The sequence below is a fragment of the Cataglyphis hispanica genome, chromosome 21, assembly GCF_021464435.1.
Source record: "Cataglyphis hispanica isolate Lineage 1 chromosome 21, ULB_Chis1_1.0, whole genome shotgun sequence".
Taxonomy (NCBI): domain Eukaryota; kingdom Metazoa; phylum Arthropoda; class Insecta; order Hymenoptera; family Formicidae; genus Cataglyphis; species Cataglyphis hispanica.
This window is the reverse complement of record NC_065974.1, coordinates 1,062,392-1,084,157: the sequence shown is the minus strand read 5'-3', so window position 1 is coordinate 1,084,157 and position 21,766 is coordinate 1,062,392. Positions and strand designations below refer to the sequence as shown.

At 36.7% G+C, this 21,766-nt stretch overlaps 1 protein-coding gene across 5 annotated transcripts in view; it reads right to left on the bottom strand.

Moving 5' to 3' along the window:
- The window catches only part of LOC126857423 (kazrin), a 110,380-nt gene that overhangs the window by 39,198 nt on the left and 49,416 nt on the right, over positions 1-21,766 (bottom strand). For 2 of the 5 annotated variants that reach the window (XM_050606830.1, XM_050606832.1), the window contains exon 3: positions 10,625-10,737. In XM_050606830.1, coding sequence (XP_050462787.1) covers positions 10,625-10,737 — 113 coding nt within the window. Of the gene's footprint in view, positions 1-10,624; positions 10,738-16,334; positions 16,484-19,419; positions 19,472-19,709; positions 19,743-21,766 lie in introns of those variants that run through there. The other 3 variants (XM_050606829.1, XM_050606833.1, XM_050606828.1) reach the window with 3 other exon arrangements.

The following is a 21,766-nucleotide window of genomic DNA, read 5'->3' as shown; positions in this document are numbered from 1 at the left end:
AAAATATAATAAAATCTTGGGTGCAAGTTTGCTTAAGAAAATATATGTATGAATGTGAGTTATGTTTATTACTTTGCAATTAATTAACTCTTCGAAACAATTAATTTTTCATGTTTTTTTTTTTTCAAAATATTCTACAAGCCATACATCATATATATAAAGTTTTTATATTTTTGAAAAATGTTTATGAGTCATATATACATATACACACATGCACACACCTCAATGTCTGGTTCGTATTTCCGCCTTCTCGATTCGGATAGAATTGTTTGCCGGATTCGCTTTGCAGAAAAAACATTTCATTCGTCGCGAAATGTCCGACTGCGAGGAGAAAAAATAATTTCCGCGTTTCTATTTTCTCGTTTTTATATAAGATACAGTAATAAAAAATATAAAAATAACGCGCTGGCAATTCACAAGTTTTTCATGTTGGTGGCGCTCGCATACATTTTACAGTAAAAATATTTGCCCTGAGTGCTTAGTTTATGTGTTAATAATCCATCCAGCTCTGAATCATAACATAAAACAATTCGTATAGTAAGCTTTACAATTTATAAATTATTTCAATGTAAAAAAGTATTAAAAATGAATTATCGTTACGATTCTTTTGCTAAATAAACTTATATATATATATTTCATTAAAATTTATTACAAATAAAAATCAATTTTATCTAAATATTTTTCAAAATAATATAAAATATATTAAATTTAATTAAAGCAAAAATATATTATAGGGTCATATTAATATCAATAAAAAAAAATAAACAAAATCTTTCTTACTATTTATATAAAATTAAGGTTTTGATGAATCTCTTTGATTTTTGTATTAAAATCGCACACAATGAGATATTTTTCTATGATTCTCACAAAATATTACACATATATTATTAACGCAAATTTCTCGTAATTTTCGAATCCGATGACAGATGGTTTTACGCAATAATACTCATTTGCAAACTGGTTCAAGAGCCCGAGCTGCTAGAGAGAGCACGTCAAGGAAGAAGGAAAGAGAGCGCGGAGAAGTGTTTCTGCGTGTACCGGAAGCCCTTGGCTTTTTGAGGATCGCGCGGACGCGGCTAAATAGCCAATTCGCCGCTTTGTCGTGGACGAGGTCCATGCCGCAAGGCGCGTTTCAAATGCAAATACCCCGAGAGTGGCCGCGCGCACAAACCGACCGGCTTAACCGTTCCGTCGTCGGTGGCAGTAAAGTTTGAAGCCCAATAAAAAGGGGAAAGGCAATTTCCTCCTACTCGCCCGCGGAGCTCGCGGGAGCGGAATTTCATAAACGCGGAGGTAAAAAAAAACATAATAAAGAAAATGTAAACAGGTAGACTATACGCGAGGAAAATCACGATGTCAGGGCCACGACGTACGCGACAAATTTCAAGTCCCGAGAATATAACGAAAAGTGATAAAAAATCTATGCAAGGACGAGCTCATAATATGATTGTCTCTTCCTCAAGAAATTGTTAATTTGTCCTTTCTAATCAATAAAATTTAGTTAGAATTAAAGTTTTCAATTAAACTGACGTCATTTATTTGTAGATCGCGTTGCATCCAAAACAGCGATCATTTCAATACTTTATTCCGTGTGACATTTCTCACACATTGGACGAGTTTAATTCTATGAACAAATCGACAGATTTCTCATACATAAATAACATTTTTCTTCGAAAACAAGTAACGGACGAGATGATGAAAGTGTATACAAGTTTTTTTCCGTGAGATCAACACGTATACACGATTTTTCATCCTAGAATTCGCTACCAGATACCGACTAAAATAAATGAAATATTTCGTCTGCCCGGTGGTTTCTGGCTTTGGCATTATCGATTTAACAGAGAAATATTCGATATCGCCCGTATTCCGCATTTGCAGAGACAAGATAAAACTATCCCGACAATCATGCAATAGAAAAGAGAATTTCGGTATATTTGGTGGATCTGTGGAATTTTTTTCTATTCAAATTTAATGTAAATCGCAATACGTACAATGATAAGAATAAAGGTAAATCTAGGCAATAATAAAACTATTACTTTAACATGCGACTAATCAATAATAAACTCATTTGATATATTTCGAATGTATATATATATATATATATATATATATATATATTATATATATATATATATATATATATATATATATATATATATATATAATCATATATTCTCATCTTTTTGACATGTTATGTAATTTGTCATATTATTCTATTATTGGAAAAAACTTTGTTCTTTTTGTCATAATTTTTCATCTGTTACGCTTATTGAAACGATTTCATTGATAAGAATTATATCAACAGCATTTAGCATGTTTGAAGAGATGATAAACAAGCGCGTGAATTAAAACGTACGATTAAATATACAGGAGATATCCATGTATATAAAAATATCGCGCATTTATTTTATAAATATTATTTCGCAGTCGGTTAATGACAGATGGAATTCTCTCTCTCTCTCTCTCTCTCTCTCTTGGAAATAATTTCGGAATATCGAGCCACGTGATATTATAGACGAATTAAAGGAAACAATTAAAAAGATAATCGGCTGCGTATGCACGGTTGATTCAAATATTACCCGCAGTTCCGCATAACAAGATTCCGTATCTCACGGTCGGTAGGATTGGAGAGGGAATGAAAAAGAAAAAGGAGACTGTGAAGCGAGTCAGATGAATTTTTCGTGACCTGGTTTCGCTCCTCTTCTTCGACGAAACGAAAGAACTGAAGAAATGCAATTTTAATTACTGCCGACGCCACTTGATCCCTGCAAATTGCCTCTACTTCCGTTATGGCATATCAAACTTTCAATATTCATATCTACGATTGGCGTTAAAAGTTAAATTTATTATTTTTGAGAAATGTGTCAATTTTTTTTATAAATAATTATAAAACGCATCAATTTCTCTTTTCATTCTCCGCGTGAATTTTGTGAAATGCTTTATTGAAGAGAGAGAGGGGGGGGGGAAAAAAAAACCATTAGTACTTGTTTTTGTACAGTCGAATATGTTTTTAAAGCATTTAAATATTTTTCTCGCCAATGCATCATATATGCATCTGTCATATATTTTTCGGCGTAATATAAAAATATCCCGATTGCGCGTGCTCTAGTGCAAAATTAATTGCAATCGGTGCGAAACGTTGTTGGAGAAATCGATACTGAATCATCGTTCACACGGACAATCCCGATGACAAAAGCTACGCAAAATTGTTTCCGACGCATTTGACACATTATCGTAAAACCGCTATCGAATCGTTTGACTTATTGCTTTACATTATTTCATTCCATCCGAAATGGTCCATCGAGATGCATTGTGCAACAGCTGTGGAAGGCAGTGTCGATGGATAGGAAATAGCAGCGTGTCGCTGTCAAATCGGCTTATGCAACTTTGCATAAGCTCCGTAACCGTATTCCTTTGCTATTTTTTTCAGAAAAAAAAAAATACAAAAAAGAAAAACAGAAAAACTAACGGATCGGCTTGAAGGTAACTTGAGCGGGCGACATTTTCTTTCATCTCCCCCGCCGGCTAAAGATAATTGGAGTGGAAACGCAATAGCCGAAGCGACGCGCGAGTTAAAAAGGGTTAATCCATTACGGTTACTGTTAGGGCACGTAAAACATGATACGTATGCTCACGAAAACAGCACGCGGTGCGCGCGGCTACGTGCTGTGGATATGTTCGCTATTCACGCTCGTGTAAAGAATCATCGTGACTTTCACAAGCGTGATCGACCATGGTATCTTTTGCTCCACTGTTTTTCATTCGCGCCGTATATATGTGTGTAACGTAAAAAGAGCTCTTGAACCTCAAATAACTAATATTCTAAAGGCTAATTTAAAGAATCATAATGATCGGAAGATATTCATTCAACATAAAATCCTATATTTTTTTTTTATCATTATTATTCTACTATATAATTAATCATATTAAAGTTGTCGTTGTTTATCAACGATAACCTTAAAACAAAATTTTAATTATAGCCAAATAAGAAAAATGTTATCAAAATATAAAAGATTCCTTTCAAGCCTAAAAATTATATATATATATATATATATATATATATATATATATATATATATATATGTATAATATATATAATAATAAAAATTAACATTAAATGTTATAATTTGATTGCTATGTTTCTTCACGTATGTAAATATATATAACGCTGATTTTATGTTGAATGTACTTTTTCAGCTTTCCAGCCCTCGTACGTTTCGCAGCTGTCATGTAAACGAAATTTTTACATCGCCCGGCTTTCGCGTGGATATTTCGTACTAATCCAAATGCCTCGTAAATATTTTTCTCGTAAAAATGTGCAGAGGGTACTTCGCAAATTGCGAGCAACCGAAAAATGCACTCTGCATACGTTTAGCTTTACTATGTATAATAACTTCGTTACGCAAAAAGGAATAATATAAACGACAAATGTAGCGAAAAGAGCGTGCTACGTAAATATGTTGAATTAAACAATAAAGAAATACAAATCAAATAATTTTATAAATTAATAGTCAAAATAAACAGAAATTAATTTAAATAAATGTAAAATTCAACATGTAAACAAAAAAAAGTGTATTTTATAGTAACGAATATATTTTTGCGCTCGATTTTGTTAAAGTTTGGTATATGATTCCAAGAGAAATCTTGTTAGTGGTGCAGTATCACGCCACCGAATCATTCGGTCTTGCTCCAGATTTGCTTTCGCATACAACACGAACTCGATCTTCGCGTCTAAGTAAACACTTTAAGTTCGTTCAAGTTATGACAAGAGAGGCATGTAGTACGTCGAATTTCGACCGTCCAGAATACGAGACATGTTCTTGATCAAACAAACAAGTTGCATAATATGTACCGTGCAACTAACTGTGCTAATAAGGCGCGAGAAGCTTCCATCTTTGAAAGGAAACATTACTGATTCTGAGTCCTTCATGCTGGACATAAGTAAATTTAAACATAAATAAAAAAAAATAATTAAAAATATAAAGATAATACTAAATAACACACACAACTTTGAGAACTTTCTTGCTGTTACATAATCGAACAAATTATTCTTAGTTTTTAATTTTTTTTATTATATGTGATATATATTTATCGTCTGTTAAATCGCAAAAATCTTATTCCCGGACATAAAGATTATCGGATCAAGCGGCACTCTCTCGTAAAATGTACGATTCGAGTCATAAAAAAAAAACGCGTTTCACTTGACCCAATGTCCATTTTGCAAGGACCGAACTGTCTGCTACTTTTTCAAGGTGACAATTTTTTTTTTTTTTTTTTCATAATAATCACTGCCATATTTTCTCAGTGATTTCTTCTACATCGAGCCTGATTAATCACATAATTTAATAAGATATTTCATTGTCGATTTTCATTATTTTCCTGTTTCAGATTTAAAGATTTGACATAAAAAAAGATACCAAAATAAATATCTTGAGAAAAGAGCCACAATTTCAAATAATATGTGAATTATTTCACAAATATTTTTTATTTAAAACATATATTATATATCTATTATAAAAAATAATATAGCAAAGTGAAAAATATTTTACTCGTTAATTTTTAAATTCATAATACGAAAAAAATTATTATATTTTTTCACTGGACATTCCTTTTTACTTTATATTTTATACAGACAAAGAGGAAACATTTTGTTCAAAAATAAAAAAAGAAAAAAAAAAAGAAAAAAAAAATGAAAAAGTACTACTGAGCTCGAGATAAAACTGACGGGAATAAAAAAAAAACACATATGTGAAATCAGTGACTCTTTTATCGTCTTGTCATTTCATCCCTCTTCGTCATTTCACGATGTTTGTTCAGCCGCTAAATGGCTACCTTCTCTCCTCTTGATGAATCCTCTCGGCTTTCTTCGCCCGCTGCCTCTCGTCTACTGCGCTCTCGTTGCGGCTGTCTTATCTATGTGCGCGATATCTGTGATTATGTGCGACGGCTCTTAACGCATGCATTTTAGCTTTCAGCGTGACGTTCAACATTAATTACTAAAGATAATATTATAATATTCACGGAAAAGTGACACGCGGTGACACTTCACATTGTATTTCTCAAATACTTGAATGCTTAAAATATTCCTATTAATAATCCCTACTTTTTTTAACATAATCGCATTTTTTAATATTTAATATGTTTGTAAGAAATTTAATATATATTTTACACATATCTGCATATATATTTCTTGCATGTGCATTTAATTGAGATTTTTAAAAATTAAGTGCGTTAAAAATTAAGTACTCGGCACACATAAAGACTCCTCTCTCTCTCTCTCCCTGTCTCTCTTTCTCTCATTATGGATAAAATAATTGTGGATAAAATTTTACATCTCATATATATAATCGTATCAAATGAAATATGCGATGCATGAAGTTACTTTGCAAATAACATCGGGGCCATCAGGGAGAGTGTTCAGGAAAAGAAAATGATAGATCGCGAGGGTTAAGTGATGCACTCGACATGATGACGCTGTTACCTCTCCATCCGAATCAAATCAACAAGAGGCGCGTCTCTACGACAGCCTTGTCGCACATATCGTATGCAAAATTTAAACGTTAAAGACTTCGCTCGCCGAGTAGTCGCATTTCTTCCTGTTCCTCATAATTTGCGTAGATACGCTCTCATTATACGAGCACATTTCTTCTTTTTTTTTTTTTTTATCCGTGAGGACGACCGCGCAAGGTCGTCCTTCGGGAATATCCTTATTACTCCCGACATCGTCGAGCGCGTATACTCCCCCTCTCTCTCCCTCTTACGCACTCGCGTTTTTTTTTTTTTTTTCTTCAATTTCTCTCGCTCGGTCGAGGGTTTCTCCGATCGATACGATCGACCACGCCGCCATCAAGTATCGCACGCAACTTTGACGAGTCTCGCGAGACACCCGAGACGACGACCGTCGATATTTCGACGTGCGACACACCCGAGTTTATGCTACTCAATCAAAAATAGAACGAGTAAGATGTATATTTGAAGTTGCAAATTTTGCAAAACACACAACACTCTCGAAGAAAACTCGCGCGAGACGCGGGTCGAGAAAAGCCGTATCGTTCCCGTAAACTTTTACTCGGTTTCTCGGCAAGGTTTCCGGCGACGCTTTTCTCGTCGCAACGAACGAGGCTGGAGTTTCAACTATGAGATATCGCGGACGCGTATCGATCGTATACAGCAGCTGGGAAACTTTGTTACCGGTTCCGTCAGCGCGTATCCGTTCCGCGGTGTACGGTGTTGGCGACATTACATATGCCCGATTCATATGCCTCGTCACGTTTCTCCTTTTCTATGTGTCCTGGGACTGCAGGAGCTCTCCCTCATCCCTCCCGGGTCCGCAGTTCGTTCGTCTCTCTCTCTCTCTCTCTCTCTCTCTCTCTCTCTCCTTCTGTTAGTCTCCATTTTCTCGCGTGGATACGCGCAGGAGATCGAAATTCAAACGCGAGTCGCATAATGGGGCGATTTCGCCTTGAAATGTCGACTGGAAATTCTCCTTCCGCCGGATATTGCTCGGCGGCCGATTGATCATCTTTTGGGTACCGCGATTGAAAACGCGACATGTTCCGTCTCAAAGGCGCTTGTCACGAACGCAAGAGCTGTTTGCACCTCTATCGGAGTAACAAAAGGTGACCAATTTTTCAATGCATAAAACGGGTAGGCGCGGTCATTGACATTTGATCGCTCGATGACAGTTAATATTTTTTTTAACTGTATCTGTGAAAATGACACTGATTAAACAGTGACAAAATTTCATTCAATATTATTGAGCATTTCTTAGATCTTCAGTGAAAACATTCACACTTTGCATGCATTTAGAATATTATTTTTCAATTTTATATTTAAATAAATATATTAAAAAAAAAAAAATTATGTATATACATGTATAAGATCATTGTATCATCTGCAGTTTATAATCGATGTAATTGATGCGCGGTATTCAGGCAGATCGAAAAAGGAAGCTCTTTCCGCTAATCCGCGAACAGTGTTCTCGCGTTATATTGCATTGTCAATCGAATGCAAATTACTCCCGCGATTTTTGCATTGTTTAATTGTAAACGCGAGCACGCACGGCCCAATTTTAATTCACCGTGACGTTCGAATGCTCGTGTACACCGTCAGCAAACTGCGAGCCATCAGTTCGATTGCATTAATCCCGAAATAGCCGCGTTCACCACGTCCGAATGCTATTTGTCGGATAACGTGTTTATGCGTTTATTCGTGTCGTGTGTGATTTAGCTATAATCCCAATAGCACCCCCTTTCGCTCGCGAGACATTTCCCCTCCTTCTCTCGTTGAAAGCATGTCATCGTTCGAATCTGTTTACGCTAATTCGGAATTTTGTCGTCAAATTTTACGTAGTTACAATCTTTAAACGTGCAACTCTCGTAAACTCTCTCTCTCTCTCCTTCCTTTCCACAAAAAATATTTTTTTATGTATTAAAATCTTTTTGTATCGCGCGATTTAATTCTTCAAATATTACAGATGCAAAATATGGCAACAATTTGACGATAACGAGATAATAATTAGAGCGTCGATGTGTATAATGTTTTACATCTGACTCTGTAGTTGTGCGATGTAATTGCATCCCTTGCATTATGCCGCGTAAAACGCTTTGCGATTCGCCATCGCATCGTCGGTAATATGCCGCGAAATTAGTCGAGCGCCAATATTAATCTATACGTGCTGCGAAAATCATTATATCAAGCATTAACAAGTTTGACGGCTCTTTTAACAGAGAGAGAGAGAGTGCTCTCGACGCGCGTTACGCGTGAAACGTGAATGACACGCTAAAATGAAAAGTTCGATACGCGTCGCATTCTTGCTCGCCTTTTATTTGCGCGTTACAGGGTAATCAATATCGAGCGATACGTCTCGTATAGAGCGGACGGATTTTTATATTCAACGAACGCGTCCTGCCCGACCGAGACAGCGGGATCCGCACATCCGTGGCTGGTGGTTATGTCCCCGTTCAACCGCGACGGCAACGGATTTGGCGCCATGCCGCAACCCCGGCCCGGCTGTTCTAAAGTTCGCCCCATCAACGTTTTGAGGTTAGCCCGCCAGCGAAAATGAGCGGTTTCTTCATGTAGCCACCGACAGGGGATAGTCCATTGAGGCGTCGGGTCTGAAGGTTCGTAGAGATTCTTTTGAAAGCCATGGATGGTTCACACGTCGCTGGTCGCGTATCCACCGGCCCACCATCGAGCATACCGCCATGAGCGCCGGGCTGGCCTCTTTTTGAGGTTGTTCTGCTGTGCCGCCGCCCTTTCCGTCCGCCCGTTGCGAGTAGTCAGGTGGCTTTGAGTGCGGGCGGCTTTTGGTAGCGGCTTGGACATTCCGGTATGAAACAGTATCCAGTTCCGCCTGTCCACCATCCACCACACGGAGTTCAGCACCATGGAAGCGCTGAAGGGAATTTTTTGAAGTTCGGCGCAGGTCTTCCGCAAAATGGTTTTTTTTGGTTGAGTTCACCGGCGTCGGTAGGTTTTTTGAGCAGTTCCGGTTCAGTCCGAACCGCCCTGTTCAGCATACCGCCGGCCCTGACGCCCAAATGGCACATGCCGTTCCACGTAAATACACTATGTAGCTGTATTGATCCTTGAGAATATAAGAACCATGTTGTTGCACACGAAGCAGTCTCAAATATAACGCGAATAATACGAAACAACTGCGGCAAAGAAATTAAACGTCATCACGCGAAGGACACTTTCTTTCTCTCTGCAAATTCTCTCTTATTTTGTTAATTTTATTCGCCCGGATGAACAAAGTCCGTCGCAATTACCGTCAGCCCTTTCCCCCCCCCCCCCCTCTTCGCACGCCCACGTGCGACTCTCTTTCTCCCCCGAGTTGCCGTCTAATATTTCTCTCTCATAATAAATATCGAGCAGCAGTCTCGCATAGGTAACAATGGTTTGCGGTGTACAAAGGAATCCGCGCTATCAATAGAGCGACCCCTTCGTCCGTCTGACAATTAACTCCTTTCGAACCCTCGGTTCCTCACTTTCTTGAAAATCGAAAGCGCGCGAAAGGACTGCTTCCACTGCCGACAATGGAGAAACGTTTCCGAGCGGTTTCCGAATAAATGCGCGCGTCACTTCTCGACAATTATAGAAAAGTTTGTACTTTAGAAGGAAACCTACACATTTAATATTTATCGCGTCATTTTTAACTAAATTAATGATCAATTGTGCTACTGTAGAGCTTGTGTTTCAAGAGATATTTCTACCGAGAAACTTGCCGAGCACATATAGCTCTCTTGTCTGTTAAACAGAGAATCTGATTTAGTGCGTTTGACGATATATAATACGCCAGCGGTTCCCGATATAGACAATAGATTCCGATATCAACGTGCGGGCAGATAGCTCCTTATCTGCACGATAATTAACCTCTTGGCGTAGAGACTGCTTGAATCAAATTCACCGTCTCCATTGGAATTCGAGACGCGAGGTAATTTATAATAGCGTGTTTTCAAAGATATCGCGCTTCATTATTTGACGAATCAGCGTTACCGAATTACGCGTGGCTTGTTTTTCAAATTAGAATCATCATTCCGCAATTACAAAATCCGAATAAACTAAGTATATCGTTTAAATTCGAATCTTGCGAAAAATTCGCAGACGCGACACATACCTGTGCATCTGCAAGGATGCGCCGCATCAAGGCCAGGGTGGGGTGCGTTGTGAGGTCATCTTGAAGGGCAAGTGCCTCGCCTTCCTCGTTCAAATGATTCAAAGTCTTGAGAGCTGCAATCAAAGAGGAAAAAAAAAAAAATTGAAAATGCGCCATAGGTTGCAACTGCAAAAATAATGATATTCGCGCGTTCACAGAAAAGTCTAAGATTCTTGAAAAATATAAAAAAAAAAATAAAAGATGTTCGTTACGTCGATACTTAGAGTCAAGATTTAGAGCTCGGGAGTAAGTAACCGCTTTGCAGGGATCGCTGGCACGTAGCGAGCACGATGCCCAAGATCGGATCTTGAACCTTTCATCCGAGACGTGCGAGAAGTCCGGGAATTCCCGAGCTCGGATCCGGACATCGTCCAAGATGGCCGGGTCCTCCTGCGGGCTCGTTCGTCTCGCATTATCTTCGCCTGGTCTGGTGGTACGAACGGCGAGATAATTGAATTCCCGTGGTACTCGGCGGTCGTGGCGCGAAGGTGGAAAGGCCCGGAGGGCTGCCAAACTGTTATCGACAAGTTTGTGAGAGGAAGGTCGGTTGCAGAGGCATTCGAGAAACCTCAGAGCAGACGCGCGGCCTTCGCGCCTATCAAACGTGCTTTAGCAGAGAGATCTTGCAGAAGGCGCAGATGCGAGACATTTCGTTTTGATATTATATTATATTTCTAAATTCGCCAAGTTATTTATGAGCCTAGATATTATTAGCATGAATCGATAGAAGAATTTCGTCACATTTCGAAGGGATCCTTGTTACACTTTTTTTTTTTTTTTAAAGCATTTTTTTAAAGCACGCCATCGTCAAAGAAAAACAACCGATTCAAGAGGAAGCAACAACGGACTTATGATATAACGGATAACACATTCCAGAACTTGTGCGAGCTTAAACGTAAATTTAGCGAGTTGCGTATGCGATCGGCGATGCTTTGATGTGATATAAACAAAATTCGTAAAGCTCCGTAAACTGTAAGCGACGATGTTTCGTGATATATCATAAGAGGTCTCTCTTTAAAAATGCATTTCGATCTGGGAAAAGTGGATCAGGAGAGAAGACTGGGATGAAGATACAATTCTGAAAAAATTAGCGCGCTGCATTGGACAAAAATCATCCCGTTAATTTATTCGGGAATTTTTAATCGCTTTAAGCTGATCACACGCTACGCTGAGAGCGCGTGATTGCATTAGCGACGAGTTTCGCGCCGCCACGCATCGCCGTTACCGGTGAAGCTCTAATGACGTTTTCCAGTTTACATTTACCAGTTTACGTTTAATTCAATTTTAATCGCGCGCACGCTCCATTTTTCGTATGAACGGCGCCAACGAAGCGCTTTCGAAGCTTTCGTACAAGCGCCAAGCTTTTAGTTTCGTCGCGTAATGAGAATGACAACGGTGGAGCGAGAGAGGAAACGAACCTGATCGCGGATTATTTGTTGCGCCCGGATCGCAATTAAACGCAATTAAACTGCGCTCGGAGAAAGCTGCATCGGAAACGTATTTTATCGACAAGTCTCGTTTGCCGAAGACAAAAGTTCCCCCTGTCGACAAGATACGAACTCCTAGGATCACGACGAACGTCTTCCAGCCAGATCCTTAAAAGCCTTGAAGCATCTTGCGAAGTCTTTACAGAGGAAGAACGTATTATCGCCGGATCTCGAGAAACGATTTGTCGCAAAATTGTTCCTCCTTCTCACAAAGGTCGAGAATCTGAACTTTACAAAGGTAGAAACGTATCCTCAACGTAAATAAAAAGAAAACGCAATCGTGCAATCAAGTAGCTGTATGTGTAACAGTATATAGCGAAAATCCCTCTTCCTCAACGTATTATTTGTTTTAAAAATCACACACGCAAATATTAAGCGTTTAAATTAATTTAATAATTTAGAATAATTTAAAATAATTTAGAAAATGTGTTCGCAAAAATAATAACATAATAATAATATAATGTTTTAAAATTATACGTTTGTGTATAATTATTAATATATAAATTATTAAATATAATTATTATATATAATTATTAATATATAATTCTTAATAAATAAATGGAAAATCAATGCAGGATAGAAAAGAAGAGTTCCTTCAATGTCTTCGACTAAGCGGCTTGCTATATTGTCAGATGTCTGTCCGTCATCTTTAAGCCGATTGATCGCGGATGAGCAGAAAAAAAACACGCTCAAACGAGTAGATCAGCAAAGAGAAAGAGACCCCTTTTTTTTCACGGAAGCCTGATCTCGAGGTTGTAGCGGTTCTTTAAATACACGATAGGAAGAGCACTCACATCAGAAACGTCAAGCACCCTCGCCGAATAATCTCGCGCAATCGTTACTGTCTTAAGTAAAAGAAGGAAACTCTGTAACGCTTCCGACAATTCTCTCGACTAAACAACTGCACCCTTCCAGAGAGGGAAGATGCTTTCGCGTCAAGGGTTAACCATAATCGTTCGCATCGTTCGCGTTTTCAGCAAGTATATTCCATGCAAAAAGTATGCGTCTGTCAAACTGTTATAAATGCGAATCATCAATTGTTTTTTTTTTTTTTTTTAAAGCATAAATTTGAAAATATCTAAGAAAAAGTATTTTCTTTTTGGCAGAAAAAAAAATGCACGATACAGTAATCTCAAAAAATTATATATCTCCTACATTAAATTTTATTCCAGAAATTTTTTATCATTTTGTAGAAAGAAGAATTTACATATTACAATAAATTATTATAAAATCGAACGATGAGACACATGTTCGTTTCACAAGTTTTTAGGATATTCGTCGACGAAGGTGAAACGACGAATCAGCTCGTCGGCTGCCGAGACGATAAATCTCGCGTGCAGCGCGTGAAGCGAAACGTGTTCTTCGCGAAAGTAGGCGACCGCGTTGAAATATCTCGCGCGATGTCGATACGAGGGGTGGCCGCAACCACACGCGCAACGATCTCGGCTCGTGTGATGAGTGGGTGTATATGCGCCAAAGTGCATACGACTGGCTCACGTGATCCTGGATGGCCCTTCCAGGTCGGGGGTATATTAAGTCTCTGCGAACACGGAGAGAGATACGTCTCCTCCTGGTTTTCTCGCTCGCGCTAAAATACGGCCCACATTCCGATATTATGAGCCTCTCGTGTGTCGGAAGCGGGATTCTTTATGAGCTTTTAGACCGACTCGAGACTATCGATATCGTACGAACGGACTCTCTAATGCGAAACAGGAGCCCCTAAGATAAAGCGATATGTAACCTGGAGTAGAGTAGCGTTACTGGAACGGGATGGCTTATGACAGGAAGTGTTGGTTTAAGCCGCGACTCTAATTATATTAGAGAAGCCGCGCGGTAATGCGCTAAACTAAACCGATGGTTAGACCGGCGTATTATTACGTAGCATATATCAAGCGGGATTTTGTTTCGCGTCTCGTTTGAAAAGTGCAACGCAGCGGCCGCAAATCATGACCGCGACCGCGTATCTCCGTTCCAGCTTCCGGGATAACCGAGATGCGTGTTGCGACCTCCCGAATCGATCGCTATCTATCACACGTCGTAAAACTCTCTAACTTTCTCGACGTCGAGGAAAATGAATGACCGACCGGTAATAAAAGTTAAAATCGCGCGCGGATTATAGCGCGAATCTTATCGGAAAATTAATGAAAATTGACATTGATAAACTGCCTTATATTAACACGCAAATTTTCCCTTGCGTTATGAAATTATTATTTTTTTTTTAATGCAACGGTAAGTAAAAAAAAAATATAATTTGTGTATAATTTTGAATATTAGTTATGTTTTATTTCAGATATATTTCTCTAAAAAAAATAGTAATTTTTAAAACAAATAGAAAATTTTTTAAAAGCTACATCTTGCAAATATATATATATATATAATTATGACATATTTTTTAGTGAAATCTTACTGTTTTAATCAATTATATGAGGCCACCGAGAACTTTTAATAAGGTATCAAACACAACATATTCGGAAACGCGTATTCCGACTAAATCCAGATACAACCCGAGGTATTGCAATGAGTTCAATCGTGTAATCCACGTAAACACGGGAGAATTACATTTGCACTTAATACATATCCGGTGGAGCACGTAGTTTACCGGTCCGACTTTCATACGGTAGCGCGCTGGAGAAACGGGATTAATGGATTAGCGATGTTTTGAATTACAAGCAAAGTGTAAGCGGGGCAAATATTCTCCCTCCAATTAGAGCAGAATTCTACGACCGTATGAAGCTTCGAGTTACGGCGAAATCGGCGCACCTGCGAGAATCGCCGTCGGGATGATCCTTTATAAATGCGGACTATTTCGCCGGTGTACGCGCGCTCCAAAGTTCATTCATTTTAAATAAGCTGGAAATATGTCGCTCTCGAATATCCAGAAGAGAAAGAAATACTAGTTTATTTTATATATATATATATATATATATATATATATATATATATATCGACTTGCTGCTGTAAATTGAAAGAATCTCTTAAAGCTTTTAAACACGAAATACTTTTCTCCCCGATTTCTTTCCTCTTTCCTTTTCTGTCGATACGCGCGCGTGCTCTCGATTGGAGATATATTGAAATCGCAGTCAAATGCAACTATTAAGGAATAACCTGATGTATGATTCGTGTCGATATTATGATATCTATTCAATGAGAGATTCTTTATGGCCTATTACTCCGGTTGAATATATATATCGAACTCTTATCGGGGGAATGTGTAGCGCGAATCGAAATAGACATGATATATATGATTTAAATGTGGCAATAAAAAGGGATAATTATATGTTATATATACTATAAAATATATGATGCAAATTATCTGCGGGATTTAAAATCATAGTAACGATAAAAAAGGGAATATTTAAAGTATCAAAAGTGATAGAGTTCATGATAAAGGTATATTCTCTTAAATTGAATCAGTGAAAAAAATGTCAGTGATTAAAGCAATGACACAAGATTTCATAAAAATCATATTTCACTAAAAATCAATGGAATAGTCATCCCATTCCTCCGTTTTATATCATTGATTGTAGCAGTAAGATTTCACTAAAAAATAAGTAGTATTTGTATATAGTTTTTAAAGAATTTTTTATTTATTTAAAAAATTGATTTTAATTAGATTTTTTTAGAAAAACATACATATCCGAAATAAAATATAACTAATATTTAGAATTATGTACACGTTAAATTTTTTTTCTCTTAAAATGCGATAAGGTCACACAAAAAATGAATAAAACTTTTGGTCAAATTCTTAGTGTTTTAATAAAATAATTGCTATAAATTTATCTCATATAAAATATTATAAGATATATTTTTCTCAAAATATTACTGACTTTTTCACTGAGGTTTTACTGATTTGCTTCAACTGAAATCATTCTGTAACTTCTTTACATGATAACTTCATATTAAATCCAATTAATAGAGTACAACATAATTAAATAAATATAACAAATGTAATTAATTAAGAATCACGTTTATATAATAAAGTGAAACGTGACGGAGTGTATGTTTAGCTTGATTAACGTCACTTTCAGAGAATAAGATAAGCTCGTGCGAGTGTCACGGATTTCCGGCCAGAAGCTTCGCACGGTACGGACGTAAGGCTTGATACCTCGCGCACACGATGTTTATCTTTCCTTCCCCAGTAATACCTTGCCTAGAAGTGACCAGGGGCTGTCGTCGAAACTCACCTTCCTCGAGGGGTTGCGCGCGCTTGGCGAACGCCTCCGAGAAAACGCCGCCGCGCGGCTTCCGCGTGGCGTCCACGCCGTTTTCTACGACCGCGCTCATTTTCGCGATTCGTGATTCTTCACCGAGCGTGCCTCTGCCGCGGACGTATCTGAAATTGACACATTACGCGAGATGCTCCCATAAGAAATATCGACATTTTCGAAAATGCTCGACGTTCCTCGACGTTCGGTCCCATATATCTGAGAGAATAATCTCTCACATTTGCGCGCCAATCGATCGGGAATTAGATCCTTAATTATGTCGTATATTATTATGCAAGCAATTATTTTTTTACTTGATAGAAAAATTACTAGAATATTAATTAAAATATTAAAATATTTTTATTAAAATATTAATTATTAGAGTATTGATCCCTAACATTTTGAAAAGCTTAGAGACAAGCTTAAAATAAATTTTTATAAATTTTTCACATTCTATTCGTTCCCCGCAAGATCTAAACTTAGCGCGTTCGTTAACATTCACCCTAAAGAAAAGTGCATTATCATACAGGTAACCGTTCTCGCAAACTTATATTTATGTAACGCAGTATCTAACCGCTCGTTACTCGTCTCGGGGATGACGCCATTATACGGAAAGTCCGTATTGGCGGCTGGCGAGCAAACGACGAGCATATAACAGCCCCCGCATGCTAGTCGCCGTCGATACTTTCTCTCTCTCTCTCTCTCTCTCTCTCCCCCTCTATTCCCCCCCAAAAACGACTCCCAAAGCGCATCCCCCATATTACACGTCATCCTGAGCACACACACACGCGCGTCGTCACCCTTTCGTCGCGGAGATCGACCCGCCGTCATTCGATCGTCATAATTTATCATTACGGACGGGGAAAGACGCGTTCGATAAATCCACGCCGTGTTCAACCACGTTACCATTGATTTATGCACCGTGACGTTCGTACGGGTGTAAAGAGAGCGAGCGAGAGATGATCTGTCGCCGTACCCTTTTCGCCGCGTCACGCCGTCAAAAATTATACGAATCGTCGGGGAGAGAACTCGATGGAAAAAAAAATGTCGACCTTTCATTTTGCGTACGTGACCCTTCCGCTTCTGAAATATCCGGCACGATACGCGAAATAACGTACAGCGACAAATAATCGCAATAGAATAGCGCTTACCGAGAGACTAAATAAAAATGCAGGAACTTGATGTTTTGCAAAATTAATTATTAGACACGGTAATATTTATAATATCTATTTAAATTATATAATTAATCTATAAATATTATATTTGTAACACGTACCTAATATAATATATATAAAATGTACTTATACATACAGAATATGTATAAATAATTCATATTAATTTTTATACATAAATCCATTTTATCCGATTACGCGGTTAAAGATTCACTATTTCGACGAGTTGCGCGAGTGTTGAAGGATTTAAGAATTTGCAATTTCGTTGTAGAATAAGCGATTTAGATTATTTTTGCATAGCAATGCCTCAATCTGAATAAATTCACGTGCACTGGTGAGCGAGCGATTAAACGTTCGCCACTTCAATTTCTGTTGCCCGCTCTCAATTAAATACGCTTTTACGTTCGACGCGATGAACGGCGATAGCATATAACAAAATGGTTAAACAATTCGGTTTGCTCTACTGCTTCCTATTCACACTTTTATTTAACGCTGCATTCAGTGCTAAATGTTATCGCCTAATTCCGAGGCACTTTTTTTAATAATATTTTTATTTATTTTCAATAATATTATTTTTAATATCTCAAAATATTATTCAAACTTCGCCCATGAATATTTCATATTAATTTTATTTTCAATTTAATATGAAAAGTCCAAATGTTGTTTCAAGATATTGAAAGTATTATTGAAAAGAATTTTCTCGGAATTAGACAACATTTAGCTAAATATATATTTTCTTTCCGATATATAAATGTACAGATAAAATAATTGCAACTCGAAGAGAGATCTTCGTTGTTTATCTCACAAATCAATTTTATATACAAGATATAAAAAGAGAGAGGGATTTGCTCCCTCCATTTTCCATTATAAATCCAATCAAGGGATTAGACGGGATTAAGAATCGCATGCGAGATGTGTACGGCGTCGAAAAAACAAAAATCACAGATATTTTATTATTCCGGTATATTTATATCTCGACGACAAAGCAGGAAGGGGATTGCATTACGTGGGCATTTAGACTCGATAAATTCTTGCGGGGTTGCGAGTCGGCTTCTGATTTATGTACCGCGACAGCAGAACTCATAAGGGAGATCTATAGCCGCTTTTTTCCATTCTTTCTTTCCGTAGCTATGCGCGGAAATCTTTGTCGGCGATTTTCAACTCGGTGGAAATTTAAGACGGTAACAACCGCAAAACTTTGTCTTCGCTAGATAAGATATTATTGCGTCCTCGTATTGCGTTTAGAGTTTATTGACTTGTTTTTTAATATCTTTTACAAAAAAAAAACTTTCAGAATGATAACGTCGTAAAAATTAATGATAACTTTTCGTAAGAAACAAAATATTTTATTCATCCATAAAAAATCGTCATTCGTTGATCTCTCTCGAGAGATAATCTATTTTATTATTAATATTAATATATATTATTATTATATTATGTAAACAATATGAAACCATTATTTTCCATAACGTTTCTATAAGCGTTTTATATTCCACTTCAATAATCCCGACAGTTTTGCATTATCAATTTACTTTCGCGTGTTTTATAAATGATGTAAGAGGGATTCGTGCAATTCTACTTCTACTATCAGTCGCATTAATAAACTTCCAGTGAGCGTAATACGCGATAAAAATAAAATTCAAACCGTGGAGATAAACAGAGAAATTACTCTCTTGTTCTATGTTTTTATTTCTATTGAACTTTCGCGAATAAACATGCTGTCAAAAAAAAGAACTAAAAATTATATATTTTTTAAAGAAGATAATATATAAAAAGTTTAATGCAATGAAACTTGTTAATTAATCAGTTGATATACTAATGTTGTCGCGATAATTAATCAATTACACGGATTGATGGTCGTTAATATTGTAATTCTTATAGAGAATACTCACGTGTTTCGTAGAGTAATATAACACTGTACAGAACGGCTCACACACTGCTGCTTACTTGCTCGAGTTTAGTAACACGACTGACAACAAGATCACGGCAAGTAAACAATAGCGCGCTGTATCCATCCCTACCCTACGTCGCCCAAAACAAAGACCGAATACTATGTGTTGATATAAAAAAGATGTTATCGCCATAAAATATGTCAGGCTACGTAGCTAAATTTATGCGTAATATTCGTAATATTTTTACGCGATAGTCGCGTAAAAATATTATACTTACAGATAATACTCACGTTTCGTAGAGTAATGGAGCGACACACAATTGTTCAAGTCGCGTAACATGACTGACAACAAGATCACGGCAGGTAAATAATAACGTGTTGTATCTATCCCTACCTTACGCCGCTCGAAGGCCGAATACTATGTGATATAAAAAATATGTGTCGCCATAAAATATATAACTCTACGTGATTAAATTTATGCAAAATATTCTGTTTTACAAATCTCAAAAATGAGATTGATATAGAGATTATTATATTTTTTTGTTATTTTATTTATCATCCGATGCTGCGCGCATTCTCAATCTGAAAATTACATCTAAATGTCGGAAAATTCAAAAAGCAAAATATGTTTAAATTAATTATATTTAAATTTTAATTATTGCGCGCGCATATATCGCAATAAAACAATGATTATCATTCCCATTCTCTTTAATTTCTGTTTTAAAGATGATTATTTATTAAAATAGATATTTCTCATGATATATTCATTTAAAGTAGAAATTAAAGTGACAGTGAAATTATTGTGTAGAATCATTGGTTCACTGCAAAATTTACAGGCAAAAATTATTTCTTTAAATTATCTCTAAAATATAATTGGATTCAGATATTATCTCTATAGATTTATTGCTTTAAAATACGTGGATCAAGACAAGTAATTGCGAATATCAATCCTGGAATATTTATAATCATCCGTCGATTTATTTTGCATAGAAGGATGGTTGTACATCAATTTACTTCGCATATATATATATATATATACGGAGCTCATAAAACAGAGAGCTTATTATTGTCGATGTCTTACCGATATGTACAGATATTAATTTAGTCATTTACTGGCATTGCATATTACATGTAAGAGAATATTAATTAAAAAGTGTAGAAGTAAAAATTTAAATTCGCAGATATATAAATGAGAAAATAATGGGAAATGTTTTTCATTGCTAGAATATGTTGGTAAAAAGTGACAAACATCGATGAAGTAATTTTAGCAAAAGAAAAATTGTCCCTTCAAAACTTTAGAGAAAATATCATCATCGTTCATAGTTTTTTGCTGCACGTGAACTTGGCGCGAACGTAACCGTATCTTTTGATAAAGCAACCGAAGTTGAGAAGATTAGAACGATAAAGTCGCGGATGAATTGGCCCACATTCCGCAGAGAGAAATCATTCTATATAAATTGGAGAATAAAATCACAGAAATTATAAAAATATTATATTTTTCCAGAATTATCACACACACACACACAAAAAGCCACAAATATAAATAAAATAAAATAAATACAAATAAAAAATAATAATAAAAACAATAAAATAAAATAAATTTAAATTAAATTAAATTAAAATGTATCTCTTGTTGAAAAAATTCACCTTAGCGATTTGTCATGTGTGATATTTTTCACATTAAAATATATAATATAAAAATAGAATCATTATATTATATGCAAAAGAAAGAGCAAAATGACTATTAAATAGATATATGGATTTAAATGCAATTTACGATGCATTTTAAATCTCGTTTTATTTCTCATTCTGGGAAAATAATAAAATAACAACACAGCTGTTCTTCACGATGGAGAACAAAATTTGTATTGTTGTCTCCCTAGAAACGAGGGTTATCATCAAGCTCGTTCGAGATTACGAGCGAGTTCGCTGTCGTATACGGTCCCCTGATGCCCAATTTCGAAATGGACATTTACTTTGATTTGACTATCCCTTTAGACTTAGCACGATATGCATTTGGGATATGACAAAGTTTCATTTACTCTTAACTTATTTCATAAAGTTTGCCAATTTCCGTATTTAATTGGAAGTCACACTTGTGATTCACTTTGATAATGGAAATTCTAATAGACTGGTATAATTTAATTAAAATAAAGAGTGTGCGTTAAAGATTGAGTGCATGTGCGCAAAGGTGTGACTACTCTGTATTTTGGTTGCTGTCCAATACGATAGAATTTATATTTCGACTAATACTAGTTTTGCAGGAAGGAAATCCATTGCGGTCATCAAAGTAAATGGAGAGAGAGCACTAAGGCGATCGAGATATATCGACGGGAACGACCGAGTCA